This window comes from Rhinolophus sinicus, chromosome 14 (genome assembly GCF_057876585.1).
Source record: "Rhinolophus sinicus isolate RSI-liver-muscle chromosome 14, RSI-T2T, whole genome shotgun sequence".
In the NCBI taxonomy this organism is placed as follows: domain Eukaryota; kingdom Metazoa; phylum Chordata; class Mammalia; order Chiroptera; family Rhinolophidae; genus Rhinolophus; species Rhinolophus sinicus.
This window is the reverse complement of record NC_142514.1, coordinates 146,263,995-146,285,543: the sequence shown is the minus strand read 5'-3', so window position 1 is coordinate 146,285,543 and position 21,549 is coordinate 146,263,995. Positions and strand designations below refer to the sequence as shown.

General features: G+C 39.9%; 1 protein-coding gene across 2 annotated transcripts in view; it reads left to right on the top strand.

The window, feature by feature from the left end:
- DENND5A (DENN domain containing 5A) overlaps nucleotides 1–21,549 on the top strand; it is a 77,358-nt gene that overhangs the window by 26,412 nt on the left and 29,397 nt on the right. The window contains exons 2-8 of one of the 2 annotated variants that reach the window (XM_019728807.3): nucleotides 1,924–1,995; nucleotides 2,775–2,884; nucleotides 4,517–5,174; nucleotides 9,794–9,981; nucleotides 16,226–16,543; nucleotides 17,740–17,955; nucleotides 18,800–19,034. In XM_019728807.3, the coding sequence (XP_019584366.1) occupies nucleotides 1,924–1,995; nucleotides 2,775–2,884; nucleotides 4,517–5,174; nucleotides 9,794–9,981; nucleotides 16,226–16,543; nucleotides 17,740–17,955; nucleotides 18,800–19,034 (1,797 nt within the window). The remainder of the gene's footprint in view (nucleotides 1–1,923; nucleotides 1,996–2,774; nucleotides 2,885–4,516; nucleotides 5,175–9,793; nucleotides 9,982–16,225; nucleotides 16,544–17,739; nucleotides 17,956–18,799; nucleotides 19,035–21,549) is intronic. The other variant, XM_019728812.3, reaches the window with a different exon arrangement.

The following is a 21,549-nucleotide window of genomic DNA, read 5'->3' as shown; positions in this document are numbered from 1 at the left end:
CCCTGTGATGGAAGGGTCCTGTCCACAGTGGGTCCTGCCCTATGTTGTGAGATACGACCCACTCCAGCCACCAGTGACCCTGAACCAGAATAAGCTGCTTGGAAAAGAATTCTCTCACTTGTTTTTAAATCTTTTTTAAATGTTGTGTAACTCACATTTGTTTCAATGTTTAATATTAGAAATGTTTTGGGTCTTTATTTAGAAGTTTGGTGATGTTTTTGTGACCAGGAATATACCGTAGGAACTTAACTCTAGTTTGTATCAATTAGCCTGTGGTAAAATTGGTTTTGTTATATGTCTTTTTGCTTAAAGTCCAATTTCCAAGAACCTGTTGATGATGTTAAGTGAGGACTTACTGTATATTCACATATTTCGTGGTTTTTACTGAGGGGATTTTCTAGTCTAGTAATGGAGAAATGTGCAAACTGACAAAAGAAGCTTAACAGGAAGAAATCCTTATCTTTTCTTAGAACTGAATGCAGTTTAAAAATACATTCTGAGAATCTCAGACTATAGACTAAGATCATTATGTCGTCTGCTTGCTGTTTCATTACTTTGTACTGTAAGTGCAGGCTTGCCTTGGATGGGCTCTGGCAGGTGTGACTGCAGACTCTGATGCCAGCTCTGCATAGCTGTAGACCTTTGTTGCTACCGCTGGTACCAGCTGCCTGCTGATTTTGCCAGTCTTCTTCAGTGAAGATTTACCAAATGTATTTTGAGAGTTGAAATTTGCTGGAAAAGAGTTTCAGAAAAATCAGTTTTGAAGAAGGGATCAGGAAATGAGAGGAATTGAAATTGTGGTACTTGCTTTACCAACAGAAAGTAGGTTGCATCTTTGTCATAAGTTGAAAATTATGATTAAGTGGGCCTCTGATGGTGACAGGCAAAACCTGAGAGAAAATGGAAGTGAAGGTTTAGTTACAAAAGCAGTAACTTTCGGACTGGAATTGTTATTAGTTTCTGGACCAGGTGGCTTAGAATTATTACCGAATCTTTTTAAGAAACTTTTGCAATGCCTCTGGGATGATTTAGAGGGAAGAACTATCTGATTTTAGGTTCACCCCAATTCTGTGTTGTGAAGAATACATCTTCCTTAGTAATCACCAGCCCTTTTGGGTTTCAAACCAACTTAGAAAAACTAGTTGGCACAGAATTTATTCTGTCAACTGGAGCACATGAACAGGACCCTGTACAAGTTGCTCTGAATGGTTAGACCAAATAGACAAGCTCTGGACCCTCCCTGATAATAACTTTCCTATGAAAGGGTTATTTGTGTATGTTCGTTTTCCTGTACATCTGACAGTACGGGCCTTGAGGACAGGTGCTACATCTGATCATCTCTGTCCCCCCAGTACTTAGGCCCGTGTGTAACATGATTACTTAGTTACCTATTTACCTATTATAGAATTCAGTTCTATAGACCTATTATAGAATTCAATTGAATTGTCCTTGATCATGTTTTCTACATATTTTTCTATGACTCCTGCTAAATTTATTTGCTTGACATATTTGGGAACACTTAATTTTGTCCCCCACTCTGTAACCCCTTTGGAAAAGCAGTATTTGGGGCAGCATACTTTTGGACAAAGCACTAGTGACTTTATAGTAATTTGATGTCTGTTGAGGTTGTCATCCCATTATACTGTATTGTAATGCTTTTCAAACTGAATTGTGACCATTAGTAGGTCTGCAATTAGCATATTTGGTTTTAATGGTATAGAGTAAAAATTATGAGAGAGCATCCCATAGTGAGGGTAAGTATTATTTTGTGAAATTTTTGTTTTGGGTAAATTTATATATATGAGTACATACTGTGTGTTTATTGCTTCATGATGAAAAATTTGTTTCATACTGGAGTCATGGTCAAAAAGTTTGAATCATACTGCTTTATTGTAATACTCTGTTATTTCATTTGTCATATAGCATTATGCCAGTACATACAGGCTTCTAAAGCCAGGGACGGTGCCAGATCTTTCATTTCCAGTACAACTGAAGGTAAAAACAAAACAAAATTGAGAATATCCAAAGCTTTCTAGTGGCTCTTACATATATGTCTCTTCAGTGGCATTTTGTACCCTTTGACCTTCCAACTTTCTTGTACCTTTTTTGACTTGTAGATTTTTCGCATTTGTATCCTTCTAGGTGGTAGGTTCTTTGGTTCTTCCTCTTTTCACTTTAATGCTTTTATTTCAGTATGTTCTAATATTTTTAGGAGGAAGGAAGGGGAAAACAAAGGAGAATGTCAGAAATTTCAAATGATTCAGAATTGGCAAAATAGCTTTTTAGATTTACCCTGAAATCTGCTTTCTTGCTGTTCTTGAATCTTTTAGACCCTTTGTATTTTTTCAGAGATCATAGGAATGCACACTTGATTCTGAATTTAAAATCATTTATGCTTCTATGCTGTTACCAGTTGACTTTAAGCAACCTAAATGTTGCTTTCAGGAAAAAAAAAGATGAATATAATCCTTTATCATTCCTTGTGCTTTCTCCCCTCTCTCCCAAGAAGATTAACCGTTGGGTTTGTAGTAATCATTTTCATGTTAATGAAAAGAACAATAGCTGGTGGTGTCCTGTATTAACCATGCTACACTTTTCAGCTTCCTACTTACCTAATAACTTTAATGCCTTTCCTGTTCTTAGACGGTTGGCATTTCTGCACCTTGCTTGGCCTTCATTTCTGTGCCTTGCTGGAATACCAAGCTCAGACATTCAAAACCCTGTGATTTCAAGGGACTTCGTGAAGGTGATTTACTTCATTCTTTTTCTTGCAGGAGAAAATTTTGAGCAGACACCATTGAGACGAACATTCAAGTCTAAGGTCCTTGCACGATACCCTGAGAATGTAGAATGGAATCCCTTTGACCAAGATGCAGTGGGAATGGTTAGTATTTGTAGCTACAAACATGAGAATTTACAGAGTAAATTTTAAAAAAAAGGGGTTGTGTGCATATTGTTCATGATACTGCATTTTGATCACTATATCAAATAATTCGGAGTATGAATATCAATACTAAAAGTCACAGTGTGTTTCTGTTGTGTCAGACAAATACATAGTAATGGGTTAGTGAACTTGTTTTTGTGGTACTGAGCTATTGGTTACTTATAGCATTGAGTTTACATGAAAAGTGAGGTTTAAAGCAGTTTTCTCAGTCTGCATTGTATGTGAGTGGTATGACAGAAATTGGTATTTTTGTTTCATCGTAATTTTAGATAGGACATGTAGAAAAATACTACTATGAAAAAGCTAACCTTTATTGATGATTAATTCACCTTACGCTGGGAACGGTGATAAGCATTTTACATGAATTAACTCATTTAATCCTCACAATACTCCTTAAAATACTCCTTATATAGATAATATTAAATAAATACACATACAGACACAGACATATATATTTTACAAATGAGGAAACTAAGATCCAAAGAGGTTAAGTAATGTGTTCAAGGTCACATGGCTAAGAAGCAGTTGAGCTGGAGTTTGAACACTTTATTCTGGTTCCAGAGCTCGGCTCTTAGCCACATCTTTGTACTGCCTCTATTAATTTTTAATAGCTTTTTATAGTTTTTAGAGGATGATCTTGTATGATGCATGTAATAACCCTGTGAAGTAGGCAGAGTAAACTATTATAATATATTATCTTTATTTCACAGATGAGAGAACTGAGTCTTAGAGAGCCTCACGTGTTTTGATGCCTAGTCCAGTGCTTATTTCATTTTAACATCCTGTATTCTAGAAACACCCCGACTTTGGGAAGTCAAGTTCAGGGCTGATGGGTATAACATAATGTAGGTCCTTGTATTTGTTAACCCACGCTACTGGTAGTTCACTTGTATGTCCAGGTTTGTGTAAAACAAAAATGGCGACTGATTGATTCAGGTCAATTTAATTAGCTGTCCAACTTTCTGTATGTAACTCACCTGAGTTCAAGTGGAAAAAGTACATCTTTATCCTGATTATGTCATCTCTTTGCTTTGAATGAAATGAGCACCCTTTCTTTTTCTATGAACAGTGGTTTTATTGATGACAAATTTTATGAGCTTATAGAGTCTAAAACTTTATTTTTAGATACAAAGTTGCATGTATCTGGTTTTTAGATATATTTCTAGCATCATCTCTCAATACATGCTGTCATGCTCTACCACCTACCTAAATTCTGCAAGCTTTCTTTTACCTCCTTATCTTTGTGCATTTTCTTTCAGCCCTTCAAATGCCATTCTTTCCCTTGGCTACCTGGTGAACATAGCCTCATCTGTGAAGCCTTTTCTGAGTTGTTTGTTTTTCGTTCCCCTAGTACTTTGTATTTCCTTCTGTATAGCCCTGGTAACTGCATCATCATTTTATTTGCTGCGTGTCTCGAATGGGAGATCTTTAGGGCACATATTTTGCTGTGTTGATGTTGATATCCCAAACATCCTGCACAGTAGATGTCCTGTAAGCAAATAAAGAGCAGTGGTGTTCTGAAAAGAGGCCAGCAGTGAGTATTCTCACCACTTGTTTCCTTGTCTTTTGCAGCTATGCATGCCCAAAGGGCTGGCATTTAAGACCCAGGCCGATCCCAGGGAGCCCCAGTTCCATGCCTTTATTATCACAAGGGAGGATGGCTCTCGGACATTTGGGTTTGCCCTCACATTTTATGAGGAAGTGACTAGCAAGCAGATCTGCAGTGCCATGCAGACACTCTACCACATGCATAACGCTGAGTATGATGTCCTACGCGCTCTCCCTGCGGAGGGCCGAGACCACAGTGGCATGGAGGATGGGGAAGGCACTCCTGGGACCAAGCTGCAGCGCTTCAACTCCTACGACATTAGCCGGGACACGCTGTATGTCTCCAAGTGCATCTGCCTCATCACGCCCATGTCCTTCATGAAAGCGTGTCGGAGTGTGCTGGAGCAGCTGCACCAGGCGGTCACTTCACCTCAGCCCCCTCCGCTGCCCCTTGAGAGCTACATCTACAATGTCCTCTACGAGGTGCCGCTCCCACCGCCCGGCCGGTCCTTGAAGTTTTCCGGGGTCTATGGGCCAATAATCTGTCAGAGACCAAGTACCAATGAACTTCCCCTATTTGACTTTCCTGTCAAAGAGGTCTTTGAACTGCTTGGGGTGGAGAATGTGTTTCAGCTTTTTACCTGTGCTCTTCTGGAGTTTCAAATCCTGCTCTACTCGCAGCGTAAGTCAGTGTTTACTAGCGCTCTCTCCCTGGGAGGACCTCCCTTCTCTCCATATCAGATACAGTGGGGCTGACTGTAAAGGGCAAGGGCTTTACAGTTTGAGCAAAACCTAGATGTTTTGCAAGTACGTGGTGGATGGCTAACCAATGGAACACGAGATGGGTACCATTTCTCATTGGCTTTTATCGTAGCCTCTTACTGGGCACTTCAGTCTGGGAGGGGAACACCTGCCTCCCAGTGTCCCTTCTGATTGATGTTGAAAAGGGGGCCAGGAGGCGATGGTCACAGGATGCTGACTTTCCATCAGTGCTGCTGTATCATTCTGCAGAGTTGTTCCTGCCTGTTCTGCAGCCTGACAGTAAAATTGAGGATTCTTAAGTGATGAACCTTTATATATTTGAAAAAGGGTATTTGAGAAAATGAGAATGTGTTGCTTCTTTCTGTTTATTTGTTACAACTGAATTGTTTTTATAAATGAGAAATTAAGTGAATGTGAGCAGCAGATGTGAGCAAAAGAATAAAATAGGTCAGAAGGAAACATGTTTTTTTAAATGAGCCAGACAAGTAACGTAAAATTCATTCATTCAGTATATATTTATTGAGAGCCTACTGTGGGCCAGGCATTGTTCCAGGGGCTAGAGATACAGTGGTGGACAAAATAGGGAAAAATCCTTCCTCTAATGGAACTTATACTTTAGTGAGGAAAGAGAAGTGATAAAATAAATACATAAAATTTATAATATATAAGGTGGTAATAAGGTCTATGGAGAAAAATAAAATAGGAGACACAAAGGTATTTGGGGAAGGGAAGTTCCAATTTTTAATACAGAGATTAGGCTTCTCTTTGTGACCCACGTCAGTATCTGTAGGAAAAGTATTCCAGGCAAAGGAGACAGGAAGCAGAGTTTCTAAGACAAGAACTTGCTTGCTTGTTCAAGAACAAACAGTAAGGAAGCTGGGGGGATGGAACGGAGCAAGACAGCAGGAGTTTGGTAGCAGATGGTATTAGAGACTTAACAGGAGGCCAGATTGTACAGTCCTGTAGGCCATTATAAGGACTTTGTTACTCTGAATGCATAGTCATTGGAGGTTTTAAGTTTTTTGACTTTTTATTTTGAAATAATATCCAGCTTATGAAAGAGTTTCAAGAAGTATTCAAAGAACTCTTTGAAGAACAATTCACCAATTGTTAACATTTGGCCACATTTGTTTATCATTCTCTGTCTCTGTATGTGTGTGAAAATAACTGAACCATTGAGAGTCATTGTAGACACCATGTCTCTTGATTTCTAAATGCCTCAACTTTTCACAAAGGACAAGGACATTTTCTTACAAAACCATAGTATGATTATCAAATTTAGGAAATTTAACATTGATGCAATACTATATTCAAGTTTCACCATTATCCAGTAATGTCTGTTGTGATCATTGATTTTTAATCCTGATCCAGGATCTAGTCCATAAGATGCATTGCTTTTAGTTGTCCATTCCTTATGTCTTTCATGACCTTGACATTTTTGAAGAGTACAGGCAAGGCATTTTATAGAGTGTTCCTCAGTTTGGCTTTATCTGATGTTTTCTCATGGTTAGATTTCAAGTTACAAATTTTTGGCTGGAGTGTCACAGAAGTTATGTTGTCATTCTCTCAGTGTATTATATGAGGAGACACAATGTCTATTTTTATCATTACAGGAGGCACATGATGTCAGTTTGTCCCTTTTTGCTAATGTTAATGTGATCACTTGGGTAAGATGATAGTTGCCAAATTTCTTAACTGGAAAGTCGTGTTTTTTCCCATTGTAATAAGTAATTTATGGGGAGATACTTTGAAACTGTGCAAATATACTTACTGTTCCTCCTCAAAGTTTTGCCTAATGGCTTTAACATGCATCGATGATTCTAGTCTGATATCAGTTACAACCATGATGGTTACAAATGGTGATTTTTCTATACTTATTAATTGGCATTTTGCTATAAGGAAGAACATTCCATCTTTCTTATTTCTTTGTTAGTTTATTATTGTATGGACTCGTAGATTTTAATTTTATTCAGTAGGTTATACATTACTATAATTATTTACTTTGGTGCTCAGAATGTCCCAGATTTGGTCCATGGGCAAAGGAATGATGTTTTACCTCCCTGAGGGCAGGCGTTTTGCCTTTTGTTGACTGATGTACTCCAAACACTAGAGCAGTAGCTGGTATATATGGGTGCTCAACAAATGTTTGTTGAATGAATGAATAACTTACTCTTATTAACAGGAACACTCTAGCTACTGTATTAAGAGGCTATATCCAAAGGGCATATGGAGGAAAGCAAGGAGTCCCATTAGGAGGTCCTTGCAGTAATCCAGGTGAGAGATGATGTTGGCTGTGACAGTGAAGGTAACAGAGGTAACAGAGGAGTGATATGAAATGGTTGGATTCAGGATACATTTCAACGGTGAAGCAATGGAGACTACTTTGAGTTGAAGAGCACATAACACGTCTAAAGTGGACGGCAACTAATTAGCTCCAATTAATTCCTTGTGGGAAAGCTGGCCTAATGTTGCTAATTTTCCAATGTTTCATAAGGACCCAGATTTTTTATGTTAAATCTCTGATTTTTAAACATTGGCAAGGACGTTCTTATTAAACAGTGCAGGCCAAACAGAAAGCATCTGTTGGCTGACTCTATTGGCTTCACTTTGCAGCTTCTGGTTTAAAGTATGAAGTTTCAGACTCCTATCTCTAGGTGAAGGATAGACTTGGGTAAGTTGTGCTGCCTTCTTAGTTACTGTTTCTCGACTGGAGCTTGGCAAAAGTACTTTGAACAGAGACATAGGTGAGTAGTGAAGACTGGTTTAGAACAGAACAGAGAGGAGGAAACCAAACCAGATAGGGTGTTAGAAGGTGCAGTGGCGTTTAGGCACCTGTAATGCACTGGGGATGTTGAGAGTTGGGAAAAAGAGGATTAAAACCAGAAATATGATAGGCGACATTTTTCCATGAGAGCTCCTTCTTATATTTCCCAGAATATGGGTTATTGTATCCATAATAAGAATTGTAAGAGGTTTGAAGGCAATTGAGAAAGCTTTTGTGTAGAGTCAAATTGAGCTCAGGACCCAAAGTTATGTTCAGCACAGTCAAGAAAAAGCTTTTTCCAAAAACTTCCTGGCCATTGTTGAGCATGGCTGAGGCTAAAATGGAGTGGCCTTTTATTGGATGTAGGTTATGCACTCTGTTATTAAAAGAGAACTTTAAAGGATTCAGGTTGGTTTTCTTGAAATAGTTTTTATTTATGATTCAAAGGCCTATGTGGATGAAAATCTCTCTGGCCCTCCAAAAATATGCTGTCACCCCTCACAGTTGGTGTTGCCCACTGCCTGTCCTGCCTTCTGAATAGGAAACAGGTGTGAGTTAGGGAAAAGGAATGCAGGCAAAACTGTAAAACTCTAAAAATATAACCCTTTGGGTGACTAAGTTGGCAGTTATAAGCAGTGTGTGTTTTTTTTTAATTTGTGTAGACCAGTTTGTTTACTACTGGATAATATTTGTTCTTTGAGCCACATGGAGATAGTTTCTTTTAATACCATATTTTTTTAGTGGTTGTTTTAAATTGTAGGTAGAGCAGTTCTTTATCTCATGTGAACTGGATAATTGAAAAAGTCATTTAAGGCCGAGAATCCTAAAAATGTTACATATATCCGTTAAACATTTTATTTTAACTTAAAACATATGAGTGTAAAGTCACCAATCTTTTGATGAAGGGTTTGCATTCCTTTGATTAGGGGTCCACAAATCCGATGTCTGCATTTTTTTTTTTTTCATAAACAGTACCTATAATTCATGCACTAACTAGGTTTTCCAGACAGCATTTTTTTTTTAATGGAGTGAGAACTCAAGAACACTGCAAAAGAACCAGAGTGGAGGCTAATGGTAGATTTTTTTGTAATTTTCCCTAATTTTTTGTACTATGTTGCCTCACGGTATGCCTAATTCACTCACAGTATTTTTTAGTGGCTTTGCATTACTGAGTCTTTTCAAAGCACTTAATTTTGTTTTCAGAGAAACAATTCTTTTTGCTTTCATAGTTTACTGTTTATTTTCATAAACAGGTTGCCAGGTGGAGGGCAGACTTGAGTAGTGTGGAAAACCAGCTTCTGCGTGCTTGGTGGTTCTTTGGGCTTGACCTTGAAGGCAAAGCTCACATCAGCTCCTTACAGAACGTAGACGTATCTGAGTGTAAAAGAGCCCGTTTGGGCTTCCATGCTGAATGGAGAGCCACACTACTGTTTTCATTCCAGTTCCTCAACCGCTTTCTGCTTAAGACAATCTACTTAACGTTCTGGTTTAGTATATGGAGCAAGGTGCTATTTATGATTGCTATTATATTTTCATATTAAATTTCATTACAAGCAGGGACCTGTATGGGGGTTATATTTCAAATTGTGATCTCTTGAGGTCTCTGGGTTGTCTCTCTAACACCCACAAGGGAATCACACTCTGTGCTTACCTTTGCTTAAGTTTATTCTGATCCTTTCTAAATGTGAAATTATATTGAAGGTTTTCACTTGCTATTTGGGATGCAAGTGCCTCGTTTTTGACTGGTTTGTGTGTGTGTGTTTGTTTTGACCTAGATTACCAGAGGCTGATGACTGTGGCGGAGACAATTACAGCACTCATGTTTCCTTTCCAGTGGCAGCACGTCTATGTCCCTATTCTCCCGGCTTCTCTCCTACATTTCTTAGATGCTCCTGTTCCATACCTGATGGGCTTGCATTCCAATGGCCTGGATGACCGGTCAAAGTTGGAGCTGCCTCAAGAGGTGAGAGATGTGGAGCAGTCCTAATGCCTCTCGTCCAGTCTAGGATGGGGTGGGGACAGAAGGGCTTCGGGATGTGCCCAGGGTGGTATCACCAATTTCTTTTCATTTGTTTGGGGAACATTAATAGCTTTCCAGGAAAAAAGTGAAAACAATGAACATTAGGCTCAGTTTATATCATTCCAGAAACACTTGTCATCTTTATCACCTGACATAACACTCTGTAATGTCTGTGTTTATACAGTTGTGAATTGCCTTTTTTATACAGTTTTTCAAACACACTATTTTACATACTTTTAAATGTATTTATTAGAAAATATTTTTATTATAGAAAACTTGAAACGTACGCAAAAAGTAGCACCATGAATCCCTGTGTTCTCAACACTGAACTTTAATAGTTAATTATACATGTTAAATTGTATTTTATTTCTATACCTTCGGCCTCCTTTATTTTAAGGAAATCCTACAAAATACAATTTTGTAACTATTCTAGTAGTCAGACATGTATTAAGAAATCAGTGGTTTTCTTCTGCAGGCCACAGTTGATCTGTAAAAGTTGACCTGATCGTAGTGATTCTTGTGGTACTGAGTCAGCTTTAAAGCTTTCCGTGTTCAGTATAAGAAGGCCTTCAGTGTTTGCTAGTGGGAGGGGGTGCAGATGGGGGAGCAGGTAAAGGGATTAGAAGGTACAAATTAGTAGTCATAATATAGCCACGGGGATATGAAATACAGTGTGGAGAATATAATCAATAATGTTGTAAAGATCATGTAAGGGGCCAGATGGGCACTGGACTCATCAGGGGGGTCACGTCATAGATTGTGTAGATGCCTGACCAATGCATTGTACACCTGAAGCTGAAATAGAATAATACTGAATGTCAAATATAATTATATATATATGTGTATATATGTATGTATGTGTGTGTGTATATATATATATATATATATACATATATATGTATATGTGTATATGTATATATATATATATATATATATATATATATATATATATATATATACACACACACACAGTCACGGGAGGTGGAGTACAAAATAGGGAATATAGTCTAAGGAGTTGTAACAGCTATATTCAGTGTCAGAGGGGTAGTAGATTGGGGGAGGTTATCACTTTGTGAGGGGTATAAATGTCTAACTATTACATTGTTTTGTACAACTAAAACTAAAAAAAGATTAAAAAAAAAAAGATAGGCAGGCCTTGAGAGAATGCTTCTCCTCTTGCTGTGAGGGTGGCCTGCTCCTCTTTCCTATTATTTCAACTACCAGAAGAATGGATTAAAAATACGTATTTATATGTTTATTTCCTACTTCATTCTAAATAGAGTTAAAGCATAATTAGGAATAAGATTGTTTTGTTTTCCTAGAATTACCAATAGAACTGGTCTACCTTTTTAGGTCATTTTGTGGCTGGTATGAAACTGGCTGGGAGAAGGGTTTTCTACTCTGCATTTCTTAGTCATTAGAAAGGCCTGGGAAGAAGACTTTGGAATATATATGCAATGGTGTCAATATGACTCTGTTTCCTCTCTCCATTGGAATTTTTTTGGGGAGATGTGTTTTGGATGTAACTGAAGCATATGAGTAAAGGGACCTCCAAAGAAGAAAGCATTCTCATGAATTGAATTCGTGTTGTTGGGCACGTCTGGGCAGCATGCTTGATGAAACTGCGATAATTAGATCACACCTGTAACATTTAAATTATAGTCAAAAGCATCTCGTTACTCTTTTTTCTCTCCCTTCGTTTTAGAATTAAAATGTCTTCTTTGTAGCTTCTTTCATTTCCACCCCTTTGGCTCATTTGATTCTGTAGAGCTTTGTGCTATTTGGGATGGGATAAGATTAATTAAGGAAGAAAAGATGTAAATGATTGAGAAAACCAGTGACTTGGGGTATTGGGTATTTGTCTACCCATAAATATACATGAAGAGTAGATACCAGAGATTAGAGAATGGGGAGTGTTTTGTTGTTTGCTCTAAACAAGTGCATATCAGTATTGACACCTCTTCCTAGTAAACCTAATTATAATTTTATAAAGTCAAACTAAGAATAACAACAAAAAATGGTTGAAGGTGCAAAATCAAAAGGCATGCATGCTACATGCATAATCTAATATATAGGTCACTGGGCAAGAAGCCAGATTTCTTAGTTTTATTTTCATCTTTGGCATTGGCTTGCTCTATACTTGGGGCAAGTTCTGTTCTCTGTAGGATGTCTCAGCATCATTCTTTGTATGCTTCCTGTACTCGTATGTGGGTGTCTGAAGAAGCTGCTAGGAGATCAGTAGTTTTCGTAGTGGGATTGTTTGAGAAACCATGGATTGTTTTAGGAACCTAAACGTTTACTCTGTCGTGGGGTATTGAGGCTTTCACTCTTGCAATATTCTCCATCTTTGCTGCATCCTTTGCCTCTCCCTGTGTCTATTTGGGAAGAAGTGGTGACAGTGGGACTAGAGAATACCTGTCTATACTTAGTAAATAGTTCTGGGTTTTCAGAGACCTACTTAATCCAGACTGTCCCTCTAAAGGTCATATATCTGTGGGGGCAGTTACATAGCTGGATATTTTCTACGGTGATTTTTTTAGCAGATAACATCTGGGGTGTCTGAGTCTGTGTAGTTCCCATAAGAAACTTGAGGCTGAGGAGGAAAGAACTGACTTTCTCAAGGAGCAAAGCACCAGGAAAGGTGCACATAATGAGTAGAGAGTGATGACAACTTTGGGATATTTCAGAAATGATACGTGTTTATATTAAAACATTCTAACAGTGCACAAAAGCATAAAGAATAAAGTAAAAGTTACTTCAAATTTTACTACCCAGATACAGCTCCTTTCAATATTTTGGTGCACATCCTGTGGTGTCGTTGCGCTGCTAGAAGGAAGCTTTGAGGCAGGATGGGGAAATTCACCTGGGCCTGTACAAGGGGAGGGGGGGCGCAATGGGGGGGGGGCAGGCTTGATTTGTAAAAGGGACTTTATCCATAGGGCTGGAGAGTGTACATTCCCTGACTCCCTCTATATCAGAATTCATCAGATGCCCATCCTCGGGCATCACAAGTCTGTGAAAAGCCCTTTGTTTTTTATACCAACACATGAGCTCAGCTGGCCCTGGGCAAGTGAGAGTGCTGAGCTGCCTCCGTGAGGCGTCCTTTGTCCTGTGCTTCTCTTCTGGGTTCACGGTCTGAGGCCAGCAAAGAGGTACTTTGTCCTCAGCTATTCAGGGGAAGCAAGCAGAGGATAGAAGAGTAAAGAAGGGGGTGTTACTTCTTTCTATCTTGAGTCCTTCTTTGTTTTCTACTTTTGCCCCTCCTTTCTCAGGTTACTCCTTCACTTATCTTTTTCCCTGTAATCTGTGTGTTGGGCTCCCCTTCAGTGAATAAAATGGTGATAGAATAGGGGGTGGGGCTGGCTGTGATTTGGTATTAGGAACCTCGGGCTGGGAACGGGCATCATGACCTGCAGGAAGAGATTTGGGAGACTTTTGGGGAGTTTGAGGAGCTATGTGGTCACTACCTCAGAGCAGCTAAGTCTTCCCATGGTCTTTCCCAACCAGGCAGGAGGTTAACTGAGGAAAGCTGATTACTTGGATTTAGTGCCTCTTCCAGGCTACTTCTTAAGCTGTTTTGCAGGAGCTGGCCTCTTCTCAGTCGAGGAAAGTGGTGCGTGAGGAGTTTGAGGTTGGCTTGCAAGATGCGTCTGTTTGCCAGAGCCCTCTGTGTGCTGTCAGGAAACAGCATGAGGCTATTGTATGAGCCTGTAATTGAATGGCCTCCTGTTTCACTTTGCCTTCTTACCCTACCTCTTTTAGCCCAGTCTGCAAAGAATGGCTAGTGGTGTCTACTCAGAGGCTCCTGTCTTAACCTAGTCATCTCTGAATGTGCCTGAGCTGCTTTCTCTCCTCTAGCCACCTCTGGCCAGGAGTATATCCACGATATGTGGATATAGCATTTGGAGTTCATAAAATTCTTTAGACAGTCTATATTTAGCTCACAGTAGTGGGAGAAAAGCCAACCAAGCATTGTTGAGTGGATGCAATTATTTTTAGCTGCCTCTATGTTTCTTATTGCACAAACTGCTTTTTTTCATCTAAAGAGAGAACTGATGGGGTAAATGATTGCATTGTGTACCCCGGTGGTACACAGTGCTTTGTTCTGTAAGCTCATAGACAGGGTTTATGAGGCAGGCAGGTAAGCGTCACGACTAGATGATTTAATTCTGTCTTTACTATCTTTTTTTAATGACTTGATCTGTGAAAGCATTTACAATTTTAAAATCTTAAATAAATAAACAAGTAGCCCATTTTAGGTGTTAAACATTTATCTATCCTTTAACTTAGACAGAGTTTAAAGTTGTTATCTAATGAGGAACTCTAGAAAGAGAAATTTATAAAGCGATTCTTCTAATCTTTGCATTGTGGATATGGGAAAGTTCTCTTTTTTAGTTATAGATTGGTAGGCGGAGTAATTTATGCACTGAGCAAATGTGGACCAGCATTTTGTTATACAACAGCCAGAGGAGGGACTATTTAATAATGGAGCTGGAAAAATTGCTTGTCCTTAGGGGAAAAGAGTAAAACGGGATCCCCACCTCACGCCATAACAAAATAAACTTGGGGTGGATTAAGAAATTAAATGTCAAGAGCAAAAGTATAAATCTTCTAGAAGAAAATATATATACCTTTCTGATCTCTGGGTAGGGACTTTGCAAACAAGATACAGAAAACACTATCCATAAAATAAAAGCTTGATAACTTTGATTTTTTAAGTTAAGAAAAAGACATCTTAAAATGAAAAGATAAAAACTAGGAGACAATATGTGTAACACATATAACCTACAAAGAGTTAGCATTAGGAGATGACAAAAATCCTACAAATCAGTAAGATGATAAACAACCCAATAGAAAAATGGGCTAAAGACATGAAAGGTATTGCACAAAACATACACATTTCTTTACTTCACTAGTAGTAGGAGAAGTGTAAATTAAACGTACCAGGGTCAGTGGCAAGATTAAGAAATCTGATGATACCAACATTAGCATCTTTTTATTACGGAATTTTCCTATCTAGTAATACTGTATATGTTCATCCATTTATAGAAGTTTTATTTCCACAGTGATAATAACAATATTAATTAACATTTATTACATACTATGGGTCTGGCACCGTGTTAAATCTTTGACACTTATTGTCTCCTAATCCTCAAAACAGACCTATGATGATAGGTAATATTATTATCCCTATATTTTGTGAATGAAACTGGCAAACTCTTAAGCATTTAATAATGCACTGCAGTGAAGGAAATATCAGTTGTCTTGGAAAGAACAAGTTCATGGGTATAGGATACATATTTTTAAAAAGTCCTTTCTGATTTATAGCTGCAAGAAAATTCTAACAGGGACAGGAACTATAAAATATTTAAGTTAAATTGAAGAAGAAATGTGTAAGAACACTAAGGAGAATAGTGGATGGTTAAGAGCTTGAGGGTATGACTGAAGTAAGGCTGGCTGAGTTCAGAGCCCGGCTCTACTAACTAGCTGTGCAACTTTGTACAAGTTATTTAACTTCTCTGTGTCAGTTTTGTCTGTAAAATAAGAATAGAAAGATATTGTCAAATTGTTCTTTGTTAATTCAGATTACCCATCTTACCAGTAGTGTATGAGAGTGCTTGATCTATCGAGAAGCAATCTTAAAGCCAGAAGGAAGCACAGAAATCACCAAGACCAGCCACCAAATCTTGCAAATCAGGTCTGAAGCTCAGAAAGGGATAATGGTATGCTCAGAGTCATATAGGGAGATAGTGACAGTCAGGTCTGAAACCTAGACTTTCCGACTCCTTTTGTTCTTTTTATTGCCATAAGAATTCACGAATTCGACAAATAATTTTATGAGCATTTGTTATTATATATGTGAGACTTTTGTGCTAGATGCTAAACATCTATCATCACATAATCCTTACCACTGTCTAAGATAAGTGTTTTTATCTCTTTATTTCCGTTTTATACCTGAGGAAACAGAATCACAGAGGTTAAGTAACTTTTCCAAGATCATACACCCAGAAAGTGGGAGGGGAAGCCTGGAACTCAGGTTTATCTCCTGAGCGCCATCTTCTTTATACCATACTTCTTACGCGCCCATGTCAGATGTCTTCTCTCCCCTGTCTTGTTCATTACCCTTTCTGAAGCTTCTTCCTTAATGCTCTGGAGTTGTTCACACTCACCCTGTTTTGACTGCCAGGCTAACCTCTGCTTTGTGGACATTGACAACCACTTCATTGAGCTGCCAGAGGACTTGCCTCAGTTTCCCAACAAGTTGGAGTTTGTCCAGGAAGTCTCTGAGATTCTCATGGCATTTGGCATCCCACCTGAGGGGAACCTGCACTGCAGTGAGAGCGCCTCCAAGCTGAAGAGGCTCCGCGCCTCCGAGCTGGTCTCTGACAAGACCAATGGCAACCTCGCAGGCTCCCCTTTGCATTCCTATGAGCTCCTCAAGGAGAACGAAACTATCGCCAGGCTGCAGGCCTTGGTCAGGAGGACTGGGGTGAGCCTGGAGAAGGTAAGATGCTGTGTGAGTCTGTGAAAGTTTTGTGCTAGGGTGCTGTGCTCAAGTGTGGGGTGAGCGAGCACTGAGTTCAGGGCAAGGCATATGTGTGAGCAGTGAAAGAAAGCTCTTGTGTAGGAGATTCAGCTCCCATACATTATCCAAGTAAATGCTACTTGAGTCTAAATCTGGGATTCGATCTGGGTAGCTTCTCACTTGGGCATCACGGAGAGCGTGTTCTCATTTAGTCTGAACACTACAGCAGCGTGACTTGAAGGGATGGTGTTGGTAAACTGTGTTCAGGCCTCTTTCAGACCCATTGCCCTGTGAGTTCCATAGCAACCTAAAGCATACAGAGCAGGTATTGTTAACTCTCTTTTGATAGTTCAAGGAACCAAGGCTTAGAGAGCCTGAGTGTTTTGTCTAACATTAAATGCCTAGGAAGTGGCTGAGCTGAGGCTAGAACCTGGTCCTCTTGAATTCTAGTCCTGTGCTCTTTCCAGGGATGTACTTAGCTTTCCATTTCCTGACTTTGATTAGACGATTAGCTTTCTGCAGTTTTTTACCCATTTTCACCCTCCCCCATTCTCACTGTTAAATTACTTTTGTAAATTACACATACGCAAAATGGGCCGATGGAATCATTTTGTTGGGCTGATTTTTACTGAAGTGTGAAATGTTTCATTTTTCTCCTTTATTTTGCTTATAAAGCAGATATTGAAAAAAACCATGGCCAGGTATAGAGGAGCAGAGAAATATTTAGAGAGATTAAAAAGGTTATAAAAAACAGAGTAAGGAAAAATTCTTAGGGAGAAAGATAAGGAAAGTGATATGGGGAAAAAAATCAAAGAGATGAAGGGAGAGCCAGAGTCTGACCTTGTTGCTTTGCATTTTCATTTTCTCGCTGACTTCCAGATTCCCTCCTGGCCCTGACCCTTAAGATAAATAGCACCTTTTCCTCTGTTGCTGAATTTCTCTCTGCCCATAATAATCACTTTCATTGAGTAGCCAGTACCTGCAAATGAAACACTTATTTCTTCTCCATGTCAGAATTCCTTTCTGTTTTTCCCCTTCCCATTATTTCTTCTTTATTTTCTCCATTTGCTACAAAGTAAGTGACCACTGTGGGGGTATGAGGGGACAGATGAGTTGCATTTCTTTGGGATAAAAGGAAAAGCTGTTTGTTCTCAACTGTTGTTCCTTTTTTGTAGCTGGAAGTGCGTGAAGACCCCAGCAGCAATAAGGATCTGAAAGTTCAGTGTGATGAAGAAGAACTCAGGATTTACCAGCTAAACATTCAGATCCGGGAAGTTTTTGCAAATCGTTTCACTCAGATGTTTGCAGATTATGAGGTGTTTGTCATTCAACCCAGCCAGGATAAGGAGTCCTGGTTTACTAACAGGGAGCAGATGCAAAACTTTGATAAAGTGAGTATCATCTGCTGGGGAGATGGGGAGGCACGGAGATTTAACTGAAGATGAGTTTTTCTTCCATAATACAGTTGACCCTTGAACAACACGGGGGTTACGGGTTCTGACCCCTCCTCCTGCTCCCCCACCACCTCAGTCCTTAGTATTCCAGGGGATTGGTTTCAGGACCCCTGCAGATACCAAAATCTGCAGATGCTCAAGTCCTTCACATAAAATGGCGTAGAAGAATGCATGCTGTCAGCCCTCTGCATGCACAGGTTCCCAACTGCGGATCGAAAAGACTATTTTTGATCTGTGGTTGGTTGAATCCGCAGATGCAAAACTGGGGATATGGAGAGCCAAGTGTATATTTAATGAAAAAAATATGTGTGTAAGTGATCCTGTGTAGTTGAAACCTGTGTTGGTCAATGGTCAATTGTATTATATGCTGGAAACAAGTTCACGGTCCTTCTGATGCTGATAAAATACAAGGTCTTGTTGCTTTAGAACAGAGTGCTGGTTCTTACATCAGCTGATTTACCTTCAGTCAGGGAGCTCTCTTAGCAAAGGTGCCCATGCAGGATGAACATCAGGATTCTGGGAAGATGGGTTGCCACAGTAGGTTGCCTGAGTCAGTTTGGACTAGTGTGTCAAAGTTTCAGGATATCTGAAATTATAAGTAGGTTAGTGAGAGTGTTAAAAAAAACACTGATGAAGAGATTTTGCTGTTTGTTTTTTCTAAAGACTTAGGAAGCTTCAGAGAAGAATCAACCTATGGATCCTTTGGGTGCACTGCCTTTGCTGACATACCCTCTTCCCTCTTCCCGGTCGATGACTGTCTGTTTCCTTCTGCTCCTACCAGGCATCTTTTCTCTCAGATCAGCCTGAGCCCTACCTGCCCTTCCTCTCAAGATTCCTGGAGACACAGATGTTTGCTTCTTTCATTGACAATAAAATCATGTGTCATGATGATGATGATAAAGACCCTGTGCTCCGGGTATTTGATTCCCGCGTAGACAAGATCAGGCTGTTGAATGTTCGGACACCTACTCTCCGCACGTCCATGTACCAGAAGTGTACCACTGTGGATGAAGCAGGTGGGGCCTCCTTGGCGCTGCACTTCCTAGCTTCCTGGATCATGTCGCTAATGTGTCCCTGTTCGGAAACATGCCAGCTGCTTTCTCTGTTTCTGTTTTTGCATAAGTTGTGCCCATAGCCTGAACTGCTCTTTCCTGTCTTTTCTGCCTGGTTAACTTCTTCTCATCCTTTAACAGTGTCAATTAGGAATGGGTCCTGCTGCAGGTGATAGAGAACCTGTCAGCAGTGGGTTACATAGATGTGGTGTTGTTTTTCTCACATTAGCAACAAGTGCAGAATTGGTGGTTGCTCAGCTGCCCAGCAGTGTAATCAGGACCCGAGCTGCCATCTTTTTACTCAGCTGTCCTTCGCGTGTTGACTTTTGTCTTCATGCTTGTTGCCTCACGGTTACCAGAGGTTTTTTATGTTCAGGGCAAGAAGAGGAGAGGTTGCTACCAGATGTATGTTCTCTCTTATATCAGAAAGCAAAAGCTTTCCCAGAAATTCCCAACAACTTTTGTGGCCTCAGAGGCCAGAACCGTGTTAGTGACCATCCTTAAGTGCAAGGGAGGCTGTGAAAGTGAGTATTGAATGGGGTGTAGTGTTACCCTAAACAGTATTGGGGTTCTGTTAGCAAGAAAGAAGGGGCAAATAAGTTAAGAGTAAGCAGTTGACAGTGTTTGCCACAGAAACCTGGCTGATATATCTCCCCTGTGAAGCCTCTGTGTTTCTGCGGTGCTGTGTTCTAACCTCACCTCTGTAATCTCTGTTCCTTTGAGCTGTCATCAACAGGGAACAATTTAAGAGCAGAGACTGTATTTACCCATTTTCTTACCCCCACTCTTCTAACGTTATACATAGCACGTATAGATGTTAGAAGTTGTTTGCTACATGCATGATTGAAATGGCCTTTTTGTACATAGACGCCTCATCTAGATCAGTTTATTAGAGAATAGTCTCAGTTTGAGGTGTCAGATTTAAGTAGTGTGTTCACTTCCTTGTGGGACGTTCAGTGTCCTTCTAGCCTTTTTGTATAATTACTCATTCGTTTACCAAATATTATACGTACTGACTACATGCTTAACATGTGATAAGTGCTCAACAAATATTTACTGAATGAATGAACATGCCAAGCATCTTTCTAGGTTTTGAAGATACAACTGGTGACAATTTGGGCCAAGTCCTGCCTTCATCGAGTACATTCTCTAGCCTTCTGTCATTCCCTTTCAACTCTTGTTCTAGGCCTTCATTAAGATGGCAGTTCTCTTGGCTAAGGCTTGGGGATATGTTGCCCATGCATGTGGACTGCTCTGACGCAGTCGTCCTTGCCTCCCGGCTGCAGATTCCAGAACCCTGCTAAGGCTTTGGTCCTAGGAAGCTTGGTGGAGATTTTTATAAGACTGGAGGTTTAGAGAAACATCTCCCAAGCCATCAGTTTAAATCAGGACTTCCCAACCCAATCTTTTCATGTTGTGCTACACTTGAAAGGAAAATATTTGTATCTGGCTGACTGGAATAAAGTGAGGAGTCTGCTTATAGCTGTAGGCTGTAAAGCGAGAGGCTCTAGTCAGTTGAGGCCTTGCCTATCTGCCACGGGGTTGAGCCAGTCAATTCTCAGCCCATCTGTAATCCATTTGTTGAACACCAAACACCACAGCGTACTGATTTGAATTACTTTGGTCTCAGCTGAGGCCAGAACATGTGTTCTCTTGGGTCTGTTAGAATGTGTGGTTTGGGAAATGGAAGGAGGGTTAACTAACTCTCATTTGTATGACTCATTTCAGAAAAATGGGTGTCACAGAGACCTTTCAGGCAACTCTGGGCTCTGCTCCCAGGAATAATGGGAATATCTTTGCCGTTGGTATATCCCTTCGGTATGCCCCGGAGAGAGAGGCACTCCAGCTGTGCTGGAGCAGGGCTCTGGCCCCTGGCCTCAGATCCTGAGCCTGGAGGAGTCATTGAGCCACCTCACTCCATCCCACATGGACACCTCAGCTTCTTCAAACAGTCTGACTAGAAAGTGTTAAAAACATAACGAAAAGGCTGTTTTCGGAGATCCTTTAAAATGTTACATTTGAAAGGGATCTTGATGATGATCATTTCTACTCACCCACTAATTTTATAGCTAAAGATGTTCCTTTGGCTCACACATGTCCGCAGGGCCTCGAATAGTCCCTGGTACATTTTAGACACTGAATAAGTTCTGTTGAGCAAAAGTAAGGGTGGGAGGAAGTGAGGGAGGCGCAAAGAGAGAAGGCAGCTTGACCTAGGATAACAGCAAGGCCCAAAGGTTGAGATGTTTTTACATGACTAGAAAATACCAGGAGAGTTACCAGCTTTTAAAATTTTCACCCTTTAAAAATTTTGAGGTATAATTGACCTACAATAAACTACACATTTTAGTTTTTTTGTACACACAGACACACACACACACACACACACACACACACACACACACCAAGAATTGGCAAACATACCCATCACCCTCAATAGTTTTCCCTTTTATAATACCTTCATCCCATCTCCCCACTCTCT